Source organism: Leptinotarsa decemlineata, unplaced genomic scaffold (assembly GCF_025532065.1).
Source record: "Leptinotarsa decemlineata unplaced genomic scaffold, Ldec_3_MD MMD2_tig00000035_RagTag_RagTag, whole genome shotgun sequence".
Lineage (NCBI taxonomy): Eukaryota > Metazoa > Arthropoda > Insecta > Coleoptera > Chrysomelidae > Leptinotarsa > Leptinotarsa decemlineata.
The window spans coordinates 22,993,536-23,013,852 of NW_027412540.1; the positions used below are offsets into that span (position 1 = coordinate 22,993,536).

The 20,317-nt window shown below is 32.5% G+C and overlaps 1 protein-coding gene across 3 annotated transcripts in view; it reads right to left on the reverse strand.

The window, feature by feature from the left end:
• LOC111507365 (proton-coupled amino acid transporter-like protein pathetic) overlaps positions 1–20,317 on the reverse strand; it is a 140,621-nt gene that overhangs the window by 74,582 nt on the left and 45,722 nt on the right. Inside the window, exon 1 of one of the 3 annotated variants that reach the window (XM_074172033.1) lies at positions 12,268–12,426. The exons of 1 other annotated variant lie outside the window; for it this stretch is intronic. In XM_074172033.1, the coding sequence (XP_074028134.1) occupies positions 12,268–12,294 (27 nt within the window). In that variant the 5' untranslated portion in view covers positions 12,295–12,426. One more of the 3 variants, XM_074172035.1, reaches the window with a different exon arrangement.

Below are 20,317 nucleotides of genomic sequence, written 5' to 3' on the forward strand. Positions count from 1 at the left end.
TCAGCCTTGAAACAAAAAATACAAATATGTGGCCTTCTGCGATGATTTAGACAATTATCTTAAATTTCGACTTTTAAGTCGAAATATCAAGTTCAAACAGACCGGTGAAATGAAAAATATAATTAATGAAAAGGATCTTTTTGAGAATTCGTGGGTGACCTCAATCGAACATTTTTGTTTGTTGTGATTGGAATCAGTTGGAAAAGCTCGACATCAGACTAAATAAAAACTCATACCATGTCTTAGATTACAATAATGAATTCTTGAATGCATTTATCTCTGGTAACTCAATATTTTGTTGATGTAATCGAAGTGCGGAAAATGGTAAGGCATATATTGCGAGTATTAAATTTTCATGGTTTGCTTGACATTGAGAGATGTGTAACTACGATAAAAATTTATGATGCATGCTATAACTTCTAGTGTCGTATTATAATAAATTATATCGCATGGTTTCATGGCAGCGCTGTATCTTTTGTTTACTTATTTCTGAAAGGACGATGTTGAGAGCGTCAAAAATTCCACCACCATCCCTACATTGGAAAATCATTCATAACATTCGTTGACCTTTGATCCTGGAACTGACAGAATTATTTTTTATATACTATTAATCTAAGCCACATATCTATTTGGATATATCTGAAACTTTCAATATGATACCATCAACTTCATGGAATTTTTCTGCATACAACAAGATGCACTATATATTTTTTTTTTCTAATAGAGGTGCATATATGACAATTGAGTCTTCTGTGAATAATTACACTGGTCTACAGTGGTTTTGTTGCCCTAGATATAAGATTGATTTTGGGTGTATTTATACTCACAATTCATGAAATTATCAATGGTTTTGTAAGATTTGCTCTCGTTTTCTTTTGAATATTTATTTTCATTTTACATTACAAAAATTCGAAAACAAGAAACAAAATAACAGATATATTTATAATCTCAGTTTTGTTTGGGAAAGAATATGATACTTTGAAGTAAATAGAGAGGGAAATTTCGAAAACATGTTATATTTCCATGAAACGCCTTTTAAGAGCTTTTCTTTTATAATTTTTCAGAGGACAATCTCTTTTTGAAGACCAGCAGTAATCGGCCATCATGTGAAAATCCCATCGACCCTGATATCTTTCTTCCATTACTTTTAGAGCCAGGTGGAACCGCTCTTCCTGCTCCTCACTATAATTTCCTAAATTATCTGGAAATTTATCCAAATGGTTGCGAAGATAGTGTAACTTGATACTCATATTTGCTCCTAGAATCTGAAAGTTTGTCAGCATATTTTGTACAATTTCTTCATAATTTGGTGCTTTATGGTTACCTAGGAAATTTTCGACTACCAACACAAAACTTTCCCAAGCTTTACTTTCCGGAACAGTCATAACTTTAATAAAATCAGTGTCTTTCATCAATTGCCGTATTTGAGGACCATCAAATATTCCACCTTTCAACTTTTCCATACTGAGTTTTGGAAATTTTCTACAAATATATTTAAAACAATCTCCTTCCTTGTCCAAAGCTTCTACGAATTGCTTTATCATTCCTAACTTAATATGCAATGGTGGAAGTATAATTTTGTCTCTGCTCACCAACGGCTCTCTTATTACATTAGCTTTACCGACAGTTAAAGAATTTCTTTCAGGCCAAACATCTTGTTCCCAATGACGTTGCTTTGCTCTACTGTCCCACATACAAATGAAGCAAGGGTATTTCGTGTATCCACTTTGTTGACCAAGTAAAAAATTAACCATTTTTAAATTCACACAGATCGACCATTGATGTCCCGAGTAATTGATTTTTTCTAAAACTAATTTGACATATTCATATTCTTCTTTGAGTTTTGTAGAATGGGCAATTGGAATTGATGCAAATTTATTTCCATTATGCAGTAAGACGCATTTTAAACTTCTTGTACAGCTATCAATAAAAAGACGCCACTCAGTAGGTTTCTATTCTTTCAAACCCATGTCCAGAAGCAGCTTCGCAATATTATTACAGTATACCAATCCTTCATTTTCATCAAAAAATTGTAATAGCTCACTTTCTCTCGTTCTGTACGTTGTAATTGTAACTGTCGGTGCCAATAATTTTTTTTCTTTCAATCTTGAAGCTAATAGTTCTGATCCTTGTTTTGATCAATTTAGATCACGTATTAAATCACTGACTTCATTTTGAGAAAACAACTTTGGCGTAGATGTTTCACCCTTCCATTCACTTTCACTGGTAGACTGATTCAATTTCTGTGAATTTGGCAACATCATTGTTTCTGAGGGCATGCGAATCACTTTTGAAACACAAATAGTCAGATGGATATTTTCACTGTGTAAAACAGGACATTTTGTAGACTGTAAGTCTGGATATCTCCACGTTTGATTTCGATTAAAACCTTCAGCATCTACTACGCAAAAGTAACAATCATTGAAATGATTCTTAGGCTCCATCCAGATCATAGGAATACCAAAGTCTAATCCAGAACGTTCTCCTTTTTTCCACAACCGCAAAGACTCAACGCAAGACTTACAAACTTTATTAAGAACCCATGATTTATCTAATTTGTCCATTTTAAAACCGAAATATTCAGCATAAGTTTCCTTAACAAAGTCTGTGATATTTCTTTTTGGTTTCTCAGCTGTTTTGCAGAGCAAGGAGCCCGAGAAGTGGGGATCACGTGATGTTTGTACGCGCAAAGAAGTTACGCAGAAGCCTAATCATGACTGAGAAAATATTTTTTTTTTCAAGCCGATTATTATTAAAAACACAAGATACGTAAAAATCATAAAAAATAGAGCACATATCCATAAATATATTCGTGATTTAGGCACTCGAAAACATAAAAATTTGCAAAAATATCCAGGGCAACACAAAAAAAAATTCGTTTTGTAGAGCTGTGTTATAGTTTGAGAGCCTATGATAAAAGCAAGTGAGACTGTGTGAAACGGTGTACCCCGAACGCGATAAATGTTAAATGATTTATCCTCAGATTTATTTCATCTTCAGAGGAAATAATACTATCGTTATTGCAAATGATGTAGGTAATAGAAATTATACTTACATGGTTTTCTAAAGACAAACCATGGTTTAACAAAAGTTGCAAGCAGGAAGATCTTAAAATCTAGCCTATTGACAGTTGCACAAATTTCGGTGTTAAAATTCTTGTCGCGTTTGTTAGTGCACGAATTCAAATTAGGAATGAAACAAAGCAAATAACTGAACAATTGAACAAGAGGATTGGAAATAAACTGTTTGCCTGTTCTAACAGACCCAAATATTTCTGATCAATTTCTGAAGTCGTTATTCGAAATTTTACAGTATCTATTATTCCAACACTAACACCAGCATTTACAAGAAAACTGAATACATATTTCCCACTTTTCGATTTCATTATTAAATTATATTGTATTAGATTTTATTAGATGAATACTGAAACAGCTCAACATCAACAAAACTTCTGGTCTTGATGAAGTGGCTCTTCGATCTACCTCTTCATAAGAATAAAGTCTATATTCATGAAGATGAGTTTTCCGTTCTGTTGGAAGAATGCTTCAACATCTAGAGCGATCACCTTATGGTTTTCAGAGGCAAAGATAACCAGAAGGAATTATTTCTGTGAAATAGTGCAATCAAGGAAAAAGAGATCCTTGGTCTTTCGTAGATTTTCCAAAGACATTCGACTCCGTTCGGTACGAGAGTTTGTTAAATAAATTATCCACTCAAATATGACTTGCCAGACCGTCTTTGTTCGTGATTTATCAGTTTTATCAAACACCTTTCAGTACATATAGCTATCGATAGTTGACTCACACCGTCAACGCTGTCATTCTCTGTAGGCACTCATATTATCTCTTGTCTCTGCAGCCAAATGAAGATCTGGGGTAAATATTGGCTTGATGTGACAAGGATCCAGTAGAATTCAATGCTATGGAACCCCAGGCATCACTTTTCTCTCAGAAGGTAAGTATAGTAGAACCAAACGGAAGAATGAGAGAATACACAATGTCGCTAGCTGCGACAATGGACTTATTGCGTGCCAAAGTGGATACTAATATGTCTTGGCACAATCACTTTACCTAAGCATACCCTGAGGTTGCTATTAGATTCTATCCAGAAGAGAACTATTGCCTGATCGGAGACACATCACAGACAACTTTGATTGCCTGAATAGGATTGAGGTAAGTTTATCGCTTCTTTTCTGTAATAGATACTTCCACAGGAAGTATTCGCTGCTATCGTTACGAAGTTTAACTCAATAAAAGCTATATTAATTGGAGAAAAACGTATTTGTGGAATAAACTTCCCAAATGGTTTTCTTCCATCTTCGATAGGCACAACTCTCCTTAGGGAAAACTCAAATGATTTGCCATGAAACTGTTTTATGGTCAACGGAAAAATAAAAAATAGTGTAATAACAGAAAGAAGTTTTTGGGAAAGGAAGGTTTTTTTATTTCCTACTTCTCCGTCTTCATACAAAAATGTAGGATACTTCTGAAAGTCGGAAGAATGTAATGAAGATCAAAATAGCCTAAGTTCTTTCTTCGTACTTCCGAACGTTTCCCGCGTTTTTTGTATGGAGTAGTAAGCCAAAACCCTTCCTTTTCCAAAAATCAATCTCTCCTAAGAATATATCCCTTTCAATTAAGGAAAGAAGTGTATTTCGCACACCCTGAACTTATAAAAGTGTGCATGTTGGAACTACGAGAAAATCAGTAAAGCGAAGCACTGATTGCCGTATCAAATTCGAGTATATGATATATCCTACTACAGCAGTATTCCAAGTTCAATCGCTCTCCTAAGCAGCCTGAATCCTCTGTATAGATAATAATCTGAGTATTCGATAGAAATTTTTGCTATAAACATCTAGTACACACATAAAAGCTAGTTGAATTGGGAATTACGTAATTCACTACGAAAAAGTTACTGTGTTAGTGAAATATGTGGTGATATGCTTTTCAAATAAAGTTTGTGAGATTAAATCGTGAGGTATAGTTTATGAAGTTACTATGGATCTTCATCAAGTAACGGCCGAATCAATCAGAAAAAAATATGCCTATTTTCCAAACATGTAATACAAACGGACCAAGGACTTCTTACATGATAAAACAGACTCGACTTCTTGCAAAGATTTGACGTTTAACAAAGATTTTTTGACTGAAGCTCATTAGTTATTTATTATAGTTGTATTATCTGGATTATAAATCAAAAGTGATTTAAAACTTTATAATAGAACCTTATTAAAAATTGTTAACCGACTCACGGTTAATGTTCGGTAAATATTGATTTTTTGTATCCAATTTGGTAGTAAAATGGAGTTATATTTAGATGACCGAGTCTGTTTGTTAGGAATAAAAATAAAAAATTTAAAAATACTCGAGATTATGGAAACACTGTTTTATTCTTAACTAGCGATCTGTCTCAGAAGAACATATGAGTATTTACTTTTCTGTCATAGTTTGCTGGCCAAACTTTGATGCTATGGCTTTTCAGATCATTTTTGTATATGGCTCTGCAGCTTTCTGAAAAAACCTTCCCTACAAGTGGCCGTCGATGGATATCTCCCAAATACTTTCACAATCAACTCTGGTGTTTCCCAGGGATCCATATTGTCTCCAACCCTCTTTTTATTGTATATCCAATAAATAGCTTTGCTAACGACAGCACACTTGTCTTGTCATTATATTTGGATTCCAGGACACCGGCTGCGGAGGCACATCTTCACCGGCAGCAGGAGGTTGCATATCTTAATGAAGATGTGACTCTGAATAACACTGCATCACATATTCAAGATATTATGCTTGGTGTACCACAAGGTTCAATATAAGGACCACTGCTGTTTTTAAATGATCTCCCGAAATATATCAAACATGGTTACACCGTAATGCTCGCAGATGACACTACCATATCAGTGTCAGGTAACACAATAAATGAGTTAGAATCCAATATAAACTCAGTCATGGACGCTATGATTTCTTGGTATGACAGAAACCAACTGAAACTGAATGCAAATAAATTAATTCACTTGGGTTTCTCCTTGAGAAAGGAGATTTGGCTAAGGTATGTGGATGATATTTTAGCGGTATTTGATACCAAAAAATCGAATATCGAGGACTTTGTTTCCTTTTTAAATAATAAATGTCCATCAATAAAATTCACGTATGAATTAGAAAATAAGAGACAACTACCATTTCTTGACGTTTTGGTAATGAGGAGCAAAGATGGAGGGTTAGAATACGATATATTTAGAAAAGAAACAAGCACGTATAGTTATATTCCTGACAGTTCACATCACTGTGGACAGCACAAACGTGCTGGGTTGAATTTTTTGGTGCATCGTCTTTTGACTTTCCCTCTAACACATGATAGGTTCACAAAAGAAAAACTAACAATACAGGAAATAGCAGCCACTAACGGTTTCCCGAGGGGTATTGTAGATGACATAATTAGGAAAAAGAAGTTTAGGTTAAGAATGAACGAAATCCTGACTTTCAGAAAGGACAAAAACCAAGATAAATACATCTCAGTTCCATACCACCAATATACGAAGAACTTTGGAAAGATTTTCAAGGAACTAGGTATGAAGGTGGTTTTTAAAACAAGTCATACACTGCAGAGCCTTTTGGGAAGTCCAAAAGACAAAGTCGAGAATTCGGAAAAGTCTAGAATTTACGAAATTGAATGTAAGCACTGCGATGCAAAATATTATGGACAGACAAAAAGATCTATTGAAGTGAGATATAAGGAACACATAGCATACTTAAAATATGGAAGACCTGAAAAATCAGCAGTCGCCCATCATATTTTGCAACAAAACCATTCCATAGACTTCAGTTCTTTAAGATTAGTTAGCCAAGTTAACAACAACAGGCAACTAGATGCCTATGAGAGTGTAGAAATGAGTAAACAAAATAATATTATGAATAACGATAACGGACCAATACCAAATAGCATACTATATAGCTTGTTGAAATAATATTGTTGGGTTTACTGATTACTAAAAAAAAGACACATTGTAAATATATTTAGATAGACAATATTGTGAAACTAATTTTATATAGCTGAAAATTGTTCTAACTATAGCTGTAACATTTAAACATACATAAGGACATATTGTAAAATAATAGAAAGGCCAATTGTAAAATTAATATAGGGTGGTACACTTGTATGGGTGCTATTACTGATTATCTACCTGTATGATGTACCTGAATAGCATAAATAGCTTTAGTTTTGAGTAGTTTCTAGTTTTATCTTCCTCTTGAAGATGATCACTTGGTGATCGAAACACGTGTCGAGGTGTAAAAATAACGATTTGGTGTTGGGAAAAAACTCGAGTAATATTTCCTGTTTCAGTAAATGTTCACATTTATTTATTGTATCATTCTGGGAATAAATACCTATTATTATTATAATTATTATATCAGAAATACGCGACGGAGTGCTCATTGTTTTGAGGTTTAACTCAGTTTACTTTAAACTTCACTGTTTAAGAACTCTTTCAAAAGATTCAAATCTTAAACTGGTGACCAATTGGGTGGTCACCAATTGAGTGGTCACCAGTTTTGGATATTGACCACCAGTGGTCACTACTCTGTTTTTATCCTGGGATGTTAGTGTTTATGACTTTCCCCAACATAGTTTTGATTTCTGTCAGGATCAGACTGGATGACAGTTGGTGCGATCAGATGAGAATTAATACTCCGGAACCGGTTTGCAGGTAATCACCAGAATCATTTCAGCTTTTCAACCACAAAAAAAGCATCTACAAGATTTTGGTTTGTGAGAAAACTCGCACATATGCAGTACAAAACAAAATCCTTAGTGGTGTTATCCGTGAGAAAAATAGTTGTTTCCCGACAGGCATTCCTAATTTTTTTGAGTGGAAATTAGGGAAAGTGAAGATTCCTGCACTGACACCTGTCGGATATAATCAAATGCCCTCCATGATATTTCCAGGGAAGTAGTTGTTTTCTGATAGGTGTCAGTCCAATAACCTACAGTGTAGGTAATTTGAGACTGGCCCGAACGAATTGTTCTTTTGGGTAATTTGTACCACAACATCATAAAAAAAAATCATAGCTTCCGTTCCCATTTGTTACTAGCAGTATGTTATTGTTATTTTCGTCTAATTGTCATTAGCTATTGTTATTTTTCATAAGATCACACTGTTAAAATAATTTTTGACGGAGGATATATTCTTCTAAGATATCCAGAAGCAAGATTTAATTGAATCTTGGACCATCTGGAATACAACACTATAATCTCATTTTCATGCACGTTGAAAACTGGATTCAATGATTTGCCTTCAGTCTGGTCTTTTGTGGCGCCCTGAATAGATATCAATCATTTTTATACCACCTACAATCTGCCCACCTCTGAGGTGAATCAGAGTCACTTGTACTCGATTCACTAGGAAGCAATGTACCAGACGAGTAGGTGAAAGTTTTGCAATAAATTGTATTGAATGAACTGCCAACTACCTATATATAGACATCTATATTCAACGGCAATAGAAAATGCATATCAAACAATTATAATTTTTGTCATCAGGAGTACTAGTTTTCCAGGAGAATTAAGTATTCATCTCGAATTAAAAAGAATTCTCCAAAATGTTTCGGTTTTGTACTTCTCCATCTTCATACATTATGAATAAAAGCTTTCGTGTCAACGTGTGGAAATGAATGGACATATCTTTACTCAAAGTTGATTATGATACGGGCTCATTTCTTGCAACCTCTGGAAAATGTGTTATCGCTTTTTATTGGACACTTAATGATATGTAAACCTATCTCAACCTATAACATGAATATCTGTGTATCACTTTTATCTAACCTCAAATCCACAGGTCAATATTTACCTATTAGATTAACATATTAATCTGGGTGGGTCAACAACAGCTACAGGATCATTAATTGATATGTATTACCAAGGTCATTTATAGGTTTATGTGAGTAGAGAAAATTATATTGTTAAAATTAATTGACTGCCTGATACACAAGAAAACATTAGATTAGATTAGATTAGATTCCTTTATTTCCTTCATTATGACGAACATTTACATTTCGTATAGGAATAGTCAAAGCACATACACATATTCAACATAAAACAAGTAAATAAATAACTACGAGGTGAAACAAATACAAATATTCAGATAAAATATGAGGCAAAAAGACTAAAATATTCATTCAGTGTATAAAAACAATGGTCGAACAAAAACGACTTCAGTCTATTTCTGAATTTCGTTGGGTTTTTGGTGGTTTTTATTATATTTGGTAATTGATTGAAAATTTTAGGTCCCATTAATTCAGGAGAATTTTGAGTAATTTTATATTTAGGGGTCTTAGTATATTAGTCCCTTTTGACGTGTATCAAAATTGTGGATATCACTTTTCAGGGTAAAACTCACAACTCAAAAATATATATACGCACTAGAGTTAAAAGTTTATATCTTTTAAAAATTATTTTGCAGGAATCTCTCTGAGAAATATTGAGTATACATCGAAGTATTGCTTTTTGTGCAATAAAAACATTCTTGCTCATTGTTGAGTTGCCCCACAAGCAAACACCGTAACCTAACCTGGATTCGACCTGAGCATAATAAACCTTCATTAGTTGGTCTTTATTAAGAACAACCCTCAAATTTCTGAACATATAAGTTACTGAGCTCAACTTGGATACTAGCTGATCACAATGGGCATTCCAATTTAAATTTTCATCGATATGTATACCTAGAAATTTTGCAGCGTGAGTACATTACAGGTTTGTGTTATTGATATTCAGATCAAGTGTTTCGACTTTGTTTTGGTAATTATGAAAACGAATTACTTGAGTTTTTTTGGTATTTAAAACTAGATCTTGATTTTTGAGATATTTGGAAGTCAAAGTCATAACATTTTCATATTTATTAATCAAGACATCTGTTCGTTTATCAGATATAAGTAACGATATATCATCTGCATAGGCATAAAATAGAGGGTATGAAATTTCTCAATCTATATTGTTTATACAGTATGAAGAGAATCGGTCCCAGGATGGATCCCTGTGGCAATCAAGCCTGAACCGTTTTCATTTCGGATGTGGAAGAACAGATAGTATCTCAATAATCAAATTTATGAGACACGCATTGATTTCGATTAGTGAGAAACGAAGAAGCCCAATTGAAAGAATTTCCCCTCAGATCGTAAGATTCCAGAATATTCAATAATTTTACATGATAGACTCAATCGAACGCCCTGCTTAAATCACATAAAATTGCAACAGGGCACTCGCCCGCATCAATAAACTTCATTAGGTCATCATAAAAACTAAGTAAAGCAGTTTGAGTTGATTTTCCTGATCTGAAACCATGTTGCATTGGTATTAAAATTCTATGAAAATTTATGAATTCCATTAAACGTTCCAAAAACGCGTACTCGAAAACCTTAGAGAAGCTCTGGGAAATAGTGATTGGTCTGAAATTCTCTATGGATGATAGTTTTTTGTTTTTTTGAATAGGAATTACTTTTTCAACTTTCAGAACCGTTGGAAAAGTACCAGTTAGGAAATAGAGGTTCACTATATATGTAATTGGTTCAATAATGACGTGCAATCTTTTTTTTTAAAAAAACATGTATTTCATCTATACCCGATGATTTTTTGTTCTTCATTTTTTTTAATAATCAACTCAAGCAATTCCATTTCACTGTATGGCTTCAGAAACATTGTGTGTGGATTAGAATCAAAGCCGATGTTGCTAGGGCAGTTTGTATTATAATCTTCTACGTTAATACTTTGTACCAAGACTTGAGGCGCTTCAATAAAAAAGTTGTTGAGTTCAGTCTCAATAGAAAAAGGATTTTCAATGGTTTGATCTCCTTTTTTGATAACGATATTTTCACATAATTTCTTACCTTTATTTGAAAGTTTTGATACGACACCCCACAGTGTTCGAGGGTTGTTGTCAGACAGTTATTTTCTCCTGATAATACCTTTTTTTTGTTTCATTAATAAGTTTTATATGACTTTTTTTGTTTTGTTTGTACATTTCAGTTAAAAAACAGTTATTTTGCTTTTGACTAAAAAGATGCTTTAATGAGGAACTAGACTTTTTTATTGTATCATCTGTCCAGCCTTTATCTTTACTGTTTAAGTACCTTTTCCGTTTAGGAAAACTAATTTCGAAGTTGTACATGAAAATGTTATGGAATTGACGAAAGGCTTCATCACATTTGTCATATGCATAGATGCAGGACCAATTTTCCCTCTCTAAAAGGTTTTTAAAATTTGTAATGTTTTCCTCATTGAAGGATCTTTTCATTTCCGATTTGTTATTTACCCTCAAATGGAGATTTTCGTCGAGTTCTAGTAACACTGTGCGATGATAGAGATATTATTATCTATAACGTAACACAATTCCCCGTCTGTACAATTCGAAAAAATTTGGTCTATTATGGTGCAGCTGGTGTTTGTGATTCTTGTGGGCCAACCAACCAATGAGCGAAGGTCATAACAAGACATTATAAGAAGAAGAAGAAAGCTCTGTTACACAGATACATCACCCGACACATTCAAATCTAGTTCTGATTTACTTATATTGTGAAGTGTTAGGCCAGACAGATTCTGTGGGATAACCATCTGCTGAATGTAACAAAATTATTAGTGAAACTGATCTCATTAATTTATCGCGTGCTAACATTTATGAATTGCGTACCTATACAAAAATGATTTTGACTTTGACCATTCAAGATTTTGCCAATGAATAATAATAAATACTCTAGTGAAGCGTAGATACTATTTAAAGTATGATTCCAAAAAAAGGTTATTTTATTGAATTACAATTGATAAAATGCATTTTAGATTCTTTTATTCTCAGTAAACTATGTCAATTTTTCTGTTTTTCACGTATTCTTAGTTGTAGCCTTTCTTCAGAAGCATAGAAAACTTTATCGACTAGAATACACATTTTTATCAACTACAGTTCTACCAATTACTCGATATTTTCTTGTAATTTTCGTGTTTGATCAGAAGTCAGCTGCTTTGAATATTGCATATCTATTCATCATTCTTATGAACAATGCATTGTTCTACAGAACTAGTATTTCAAACGAACAAACTCAAATTGAGATAGTGACATAATTTGGTTATGTTGGTTCCCCTGTTGTCGAAGGTTAGAAGGTTATGTATGCTAAGAAAACATTCTACGTACTCGGAGATCCTGTGGGGTTAATTTACAACCAGAAACATGAAGACACTCACATTTTAATTAGTTAGATAATCTCCGCAAACCATACGATTTACCTTTCTGGACATATCTTTAAGCTCCATGTTTATTCGATAGGATTGTCTTTAAAACAGTTGTTTTGGAGTTCGTAAAGTACTTCACTGATTTAAACCATGTTCCGTGACAGGCAACGCGAAACGCAAAATGACAACTATTTGCGAAAGACAGCCAACTGTTTGAATATTTGTATTATACTGAGGATGAAGATATTCGTTTATTTTCAAGCAGTCACATTGGCCACAGCTAAATATAAACGGACTGTGGTGTGTACAAAATTACGTCACGAAATCTATTTTGAAATTTTAGTTTGCGCGGATTTTACAAGGAGTTTGTGATTTATTTATATGTGCTTCGATTGTACAGGGTGTTTGTGCTGCGTTCCAGACAGAACTGTCTCTTTTTGTTTTCCTTTTGTCTCTCTTGAACAATTTAGAAAAATGTTACCATAAAGATAATAAATTTATATTTTGAATAACTTTTAGATACTCAGACAGAGATTCGGCATTATTTTGGAGCAGCTGGTAGTAGACTTGAAAATACGCACCACAATCCAGTCATTTTGGTCATTCATTGGCCGAAAACCAACTGTAGTCGAAAATGTTTCCAAAAAAGACTCACATTATCTTATTCGAAGATACAGTTATACTTGATAAAACTAAAAATTACGATACAACAGTTTATAAAGAGGCAATAGAAATTCAAAAGCACATGTATAATTTCAATAAAAAAGAAGGGGCTACCTGTACACAAACAAGGTCATCGCCGCAGTAGTAGACGGAACGTCAAGCATGAAAACCTGAAAACCACGGCCAAACCGTGAAAGTTTACAGTCTATGATCATAACCGATTTTATTTTGAACACCCAATTATCATTCCTTAATAATATATTGCTGCCTATACATACATGAACATTAACAATGTACATTTTGCGCTGTCACGCAAGTAATGAAACTCTATAGACAACGAACAATTGTGTGGTTTCTTTGTACAACTATAATTTTGCCATTTTCATTATAAACGGATCTAGGTTTTTTGTGACACAGTTCACTGAGTTTGATGGTTTCCTCACCTTGACATTCGCCAAATTCTGTTCACTCTTTGATGAATTATTTTTCTAAATATGAAAATTTTCGCTGTGATAAAATTAAATCAATTCAGACATGAACCATAAGAAATAACGAAGAGATTGAACTCTTCTGTTGTATTCATGATTGATAACAAATTTTCCATTTTTATAATTGCTGAAACTGATAACACTAACAAGGAAAGGCACCCAGAATTGAAATGGACATGATCAGATGAAGTTTTATATTCCACACTATAATTAACTTCATGCAAGGCAATCTTCATAAAAACAGGTACACACAACCTGAATATAACCAATGCCAAACTGTAGATTCGGTTGAGGAGTTAATACACAATACACCCTCTCGTCCCCTGTTCATAACTTCACTATGAGCTTGTGTTGGAGAATAATATAGAGATATAGAGAAGGATACGGTTCAATTTTAATCAAATGTTGGTTTTCAAGATTTTAGCTGAAATCTTAGTCAAGTATGTTGGAATCTCATTTTTGAGAAGAATTTGAAGTTACAGGTTTTCTATAGGTATGCTTCTGTTCACTTTTTCCGAGTGACCTCCAAAGTCTTTTTTTGGTTCGATCAACTTCTGTATAGGATTTACAAATTTGAAAAACATTTCAAGATACTAAAAGAATATAAATATAATGAGAATCCTTTTAGTTGAATCTAAAATAATTGTTTGGCCTAATTTTTCGTTTAATGGACAAATTTTATACCGAGGCAAAAGGGGTAAAAGTCTAGTAGCAGGCGACCGTGAAAAGTAGAAAATGAACGATTTTTCGACTTCTGAGAAGACGTATCTCCGAAAGTAGACTGGAGTGTCAAGTCTTAACTTTAGATTCGTTATTAGGGATGAGAATTGTATAGTTATAAAAAATTAGTTTGATTATGTACTGAAACAAATATCAATCTACAAATTTTTATAGACTTTTCTCTTGTATTGTTTGAAAAACAATTTTTTTCAGCAATTCACATCTCTTTCACAAGAAATGAAAAAAAAAGTTTAAAATTTTTACCTCTAACTCTACTTTGGTTTTCGGAATAACCAAGCAGTTCTAGTATAAGTACTAATTAATAATTTAGTGATTTTCCAAATGCATTAACATATACTAATTTTATTTGAAAAAACACTAACTTCTATTTTTTAATTTTCACTTCAACAAAGAAGTGCTTTTTGTACCATTCACTACTGTCTCTAACATTCAGTGATAATGAAATGTTTCGTCACCGTCAAATTATCGGTCACTCGTCACCAGAACGTTTTAGCAGATTTGCAAAACAATTTGGTTATATTAGCACCAGGAAATCTAACAAAGAATACTATAATCATTCCATTTAGTTCAATTAGGGGGAACAAGAGTATGGACGTTGAATGGTTTAATTCACTACTAATATAATTTCCAGATATTCCACCTTATAAGTTTTCAAAAACGAAAGCAGAAAATAGTATATTAGACAAGTGCAGAAGCCTGTTAATGAGAAAGAAAAAAGTAATAACAGCTTCAAAATGTTGTGCTTATAAATGAATTTATATCTATACAATGTATGAGAGATGAAATAGGGTGAATTTTACTGATGTCCATTGTTTTCACTGGAAATAGACATCCTGTTGAAAAATACAAATATGAAAGTTATAGAAAATATAAAGATCTACTATAAAAATCGTTTATTTTTCAGGATTTTCCTGTAGTGCTTGTCTTTTGTCCTTAAAAATATTCTAGTGGGAACTTTACTTTTCGTGGTATGAATGTGGTACGATTTATTTGAATTGAAAAATTCAGTGACACATTTCATACTTTGTTATTTTTTTCACATAAATATGTTCATATACTTTGTATATGAATATATGTAAGATTGTATTCCTAAAGATGTACCTTTTTTATGACTTACCTTACATTTCTCAAGGTTTTTATCAGCTTATTTAGAAGTTTGTTTATTATTTCGTTTCCGATATATAGGTATATTATAAAATGTCATGAATAAACTCATTTTATTATTATTATTATATTGCCTTTTTAACCTGAAAAACTTCAGCTTAAAATACCCATGTTCTGAAAAGAATTTTTTTCAAAATTAAATGTGGTATTTTTTTGTTGAACTATCTATTTTTTTTTCAGACGGCGTGAAAGAAAAGTACTATAGAAACATTTGCCCGAAAATGCGAATTACTAAAAAACTTTGTTTACCACATTTTCTGGAAAAATTTTCCATGATAATGTCACTTCTTGTGTACCAATGAAAAGAGCCCAAGTGGATCCTATTTCCTATTGATGGATGTAGTGTGTCTGTTGACGGTATATTTCAAAAAAATATCTATAAATACCGACCCCTTCAACTGAATACTTATTTATTAGAGAATGTTTTGGTAACTACTGGGCATATTTTCACATTTGTCGTAGTTGACGTGTTATTTTGTTTGTTATGAATGAAATTTTTCGCGAATAAATTTTGTATGTTTATTTATTCAATTCGTTGAGAGTTAATGATTTAAATGCGGTACGCCTATGGCACTAATATATAAAAATATATTGCTGTAGTTTCTCTCATTTCTAGACCGACTATAGTTCACCAATTTGTACGATTTCGCATCTCCAATAATAAAATAATAACAAATTTCGCAGTTGAATTTAATCAGCCTGTATATTTTACATCATCAATCAAATAAGTATACTATTCTCCCGAATAATCTGAAATCTAATATTATCGACCTTCCATATTGTTTCAACTCCACTTCCGTTATATCAAAAGTGAAAAACGGTACTTCACAAACTTTTGGAAACATTCCATTATATTATAGTGTAACGTCAATAATACAAAAGTATATTTTCTCAGAATCGTTTGAAACGATTCAAGAATAGTGAACGTTCAGGTATCTTTGTCCAGGTAACTCCCTGTTGGTATAATTATAGTAAAGGGGCATAGGGTTTCCTTTGGGTTTGTGCACTGCAAGTCGTCAGTTTTCAATAACTGGCAGTTAAAAGTAATCAACTGAAACAATTATCAACAAATGTTATACTATGTCAGCGGATAGTTACTAATGGGTATCGATTGAATCAAGGAAATTGAATTTTGTAGATTTACCCACATGTTGAAGGATGAAAATAAATTTTGATTGAAATAAGTTTTCCATAGGCCGATTCTTGTTATAAAGTAATTAATAATATCAAAATTATATATTATCTATAACATATATTTCATTTATAAATCACGTCCGATTCTCATTGAATTCAAAAGAAACTTTGTGTTACGGGTTTTACGTCAATTGAAAACATTTATATTGAGACCGTTCTGCTTTTTGTTTACTTTTCCTTAGTAAACCCCACAAATGAGACTGTCCAAAATTACTTTCTTCATTACCATGCGAAACCAACAACAAATTCTTCAAGCATTTTGGTAGAATATAAATAATAACCTCGCAACCAGTGTTTTCAAATGCTCCCCTACTATTATTCACTACAAACCATTCAATTGTCGTTCTTCATTCTACGAAACTCGTGAACTTGTTGAGACTTGTTAATGTGAAATATATAACTGAAATTTCATTCTCTGCTGTCAGTGAGTTACTTTTTAAACTGGATCCATGAGACACAAATTTAAAATGTAGTGAATTGGACTGAAAGCTTAATCTGAAATAGAAATAGATTATTGATGATACAAAATTTCTCAAGTATTTTGAAATTAGATGAATCATAATTCAATAATTTCAGTTTTTATTGTAGGAGTTTCAGAAATGTATTGCGATTGCGGTACAAAATAATGTTTGTTCTGAAAATCCATAACTTGTGGCTTATGAACGAAATAATCACATTTGTTTATTCAAATTGAAGCGTTATATTTATGACGTTAGAAACTCTAACACCTTATTCATTGTGGTTCAACAGGAAAAACAATGATTAATGATTTAAATAAACATGAGCATTCTAGTCAAAAATATATTTACAATATGGGTGTAAGCATACTAATTAATTTAGTACTCCAATACGAAATAAAGAGTAAATATCATTTCGATCCAATATTTACATGAAAAAAAAACGCCGTTGATTTCACTCAAACAATTTCCATTGTCTTTGCAAAAACAGAGTGGGTATATTTTGAAAAATTTCTAAGGAGGTGTGGAAGGTCTCTATTTTTATTTTCTGATTCTTGAATAAAGTTGAAGTTTTTAAATGAAACTCTTAATGTAGACTCGCAATTTCGAACAATGCGGTCTGATTTATAAACAATAGCAGATGTCTGGGTGTTTTTCAAGTAATGAAAGAGCAAACAAATATTCCCAACATTCTTTTCCATCTTCTGGTGTGGATATAGTACAAGAAGCCATCACGTTGTGGATATTAACGATTACCAGTCAGACATTTTTGTGGCCACATCAGGTGTACTACAGGGGAGTCACTTGGGACCGTTATTCTTTATAATTCATATCAACAATATTGTTGAAGGATTTGAACATTCCAACTTTATACTATGTGCGAGCGACCTCAAGACCCATCAAAGAAATCCAAGACTGCAAGAGATTGCAAAATGACTTTAATGCATTTGCAGAAATCTGTAGCAATAGTAGCCTATATCTACATCACGATATGTGCTTCTAAATAAATTTTACCAGAAATAGAAATCCCATTGATTTTCAATGCCGAATAGTAAATCATACAATTAAAACAGTAAATGAAGTAAGCGATTTAGAAGTAATAATGGATTCCAAAATGATGTTCAAATCTAACATAAAGAAAACCGTTAATATATGTAGTATGTGTTTATTTCAGAAACGCAAAAACTCTGCTAAATCTATTTTGCTCTTATTATGTAGTCGTCTGAACTTTGCATTTGTCTTTTGTCCAATTTCCAAAATATATTCTCTGCTATCTCTTACAGACAGGAGAATGAAGTCAGACATATTAATGTTGTAGAAAATATTCTATAATCATGTCGATTGTCCAAAGTTGATAACAAAACTTTCATTGAATACACTTTGCAGAGACTGCGAAACCATTATGCTACCCCATTTTTAAAAACCAATTCAGGTAAAAACTCTCCTTTATGCAGAATTGTCAGTTCCTTTCAATAGTTATTGCAATGATATTGAAAAACTGTGGTTACTTTTCCTTAGATTCCAAAACTATGTGAAATTTATTTTCATTTATAATCAGTTATCGGTTCTTCGTATATTTTTTATTTCATTTTTTTCTCATATCCGTTACTTGTGTCAATTAGTGAATTTTCTATGACTGGAATTGAATTAACTATAGCTGTGAGCTGTAACGACTTTTCATTGTAACAGAACAGATTTGTCTCTTTCAGTTACAAAGTCGTAAATTTTTTGCAAAAATTGAGCAGTGTTTTTCAAAATTGTCCAAAACATTCGACCGTTTTTCTTGTTTTATATCCATAACCTTTCATATACTACGATGTGTAGCGTTGTTCTATGCATACTAACTATTTTAATTCCGTTCAGAATGTTTAGATTGTAAACTGAATAAGGAAAAATGATTTCTGTGTAATTTAATGTTCATAATTGAATGTAGTCATTTACGATAAATTTTTTCAGTTTGAACAAATGTTCCCTTTTCAATAATCGAAGTTCCTATGACTGGGATTAAATTACCAATTTTATATGTAAAAGTTTCTTTACGAACTGTTATTGTGACAGAGGATTTTTCTCTTAAAGTTTACAAAATCGTGGTTTTGGGGAGATGTATATTATACATGTTTACACACATCTCAACAATCGTAGATCGTAGCTGCAGTATTCTGTGAATTCTCTAAAGTTTTTCATTGTGTAAATCATGAACTTCTTTTGCAAAAGTTGAACTACTGTGGCTTTAGAGGAGTGTGTAATGACTGGTTTAGGTCTTACTTAAGCGATAGAAAATAGTTAGTAAGATGAAACGAAAAACTATCACACACTAAGGATAAATTATGGGGTGTTCCACAAGGATCAGTACTGGGCCCGATTCTTTTCCTTATATATGTAAAGGATCTTGTTACTCTGTCAATTCAGGGAATTTTACGATCTTTGCGGATGACACCACTCTCCGTTGGCATGGAGAAAATACTTCTAATATGAAAGAAACTATCTCTAGTAATTTAGAAGTTGTGAAAAAATGGTGTGACGCAAACTACTTGTGCTTTAATATTGAAAAGACAAGCCTACCCACTTTCAGCTGTAATATTACCAATATATACTTGAATGGACAAATTCTTGAAATTAAAAACCAATCCAAATTCCGGGGAATCTTCATGGATAACAAATTAAAATTTGATCAACATATTTCAGCTTTGAATAAAAAATTGGCATCAGGATGTTATGCACTTCGAATAGTTTCAAATGAACTAAGTTCATCCAGAACAAAAATGGTATATCATTCCCTGATAGAGTCGTCCTACCTAAGATATGGTGTTGCCTTCTGGGGATTTTGCAGTCAACAACATTTTCATTCAGTGTTTGTTTTGCAAAAGCGAGCGGTTAGATACTTATGCAAGGTGAGAGTGTGTGAGTCATGCAGACCATTATTTGTGAGAGAAAAAAATCTCACTGTTACTCCAGAACATATAAATTACATAACACAGTAAGTAACAGAAAATAAAATATATCTTTCTGTTCAAAAAACAAGTCAGACAAAGTATTCTTTAATTTATGAAAGTAAAAAGCTGTATAATCACATACCTTACGAAATTAGGAAGAAAAAAAGTTCAGAAATCTTGTCAAAGATGCCCTTGCAACGAAAGCGTACTACAATCTTAATGAATATTACAATGGAACTGTGATTTAATATATGTGTTTTTTTGTTGTTTATATTGACATCTATACTATAAATTATATTTTATACTGGGATATGTCTTATTTTATTGTCATGACATGTGAACTTATGTTAAAATTGTTTATATTTGTTTTTTACATTTTTTGGAAGGGACTATCAAACTATTTCGTCTACAAATTTTATTAAATTTTATTTTTCATTGTTATATTTCACCTATTAGATATGGA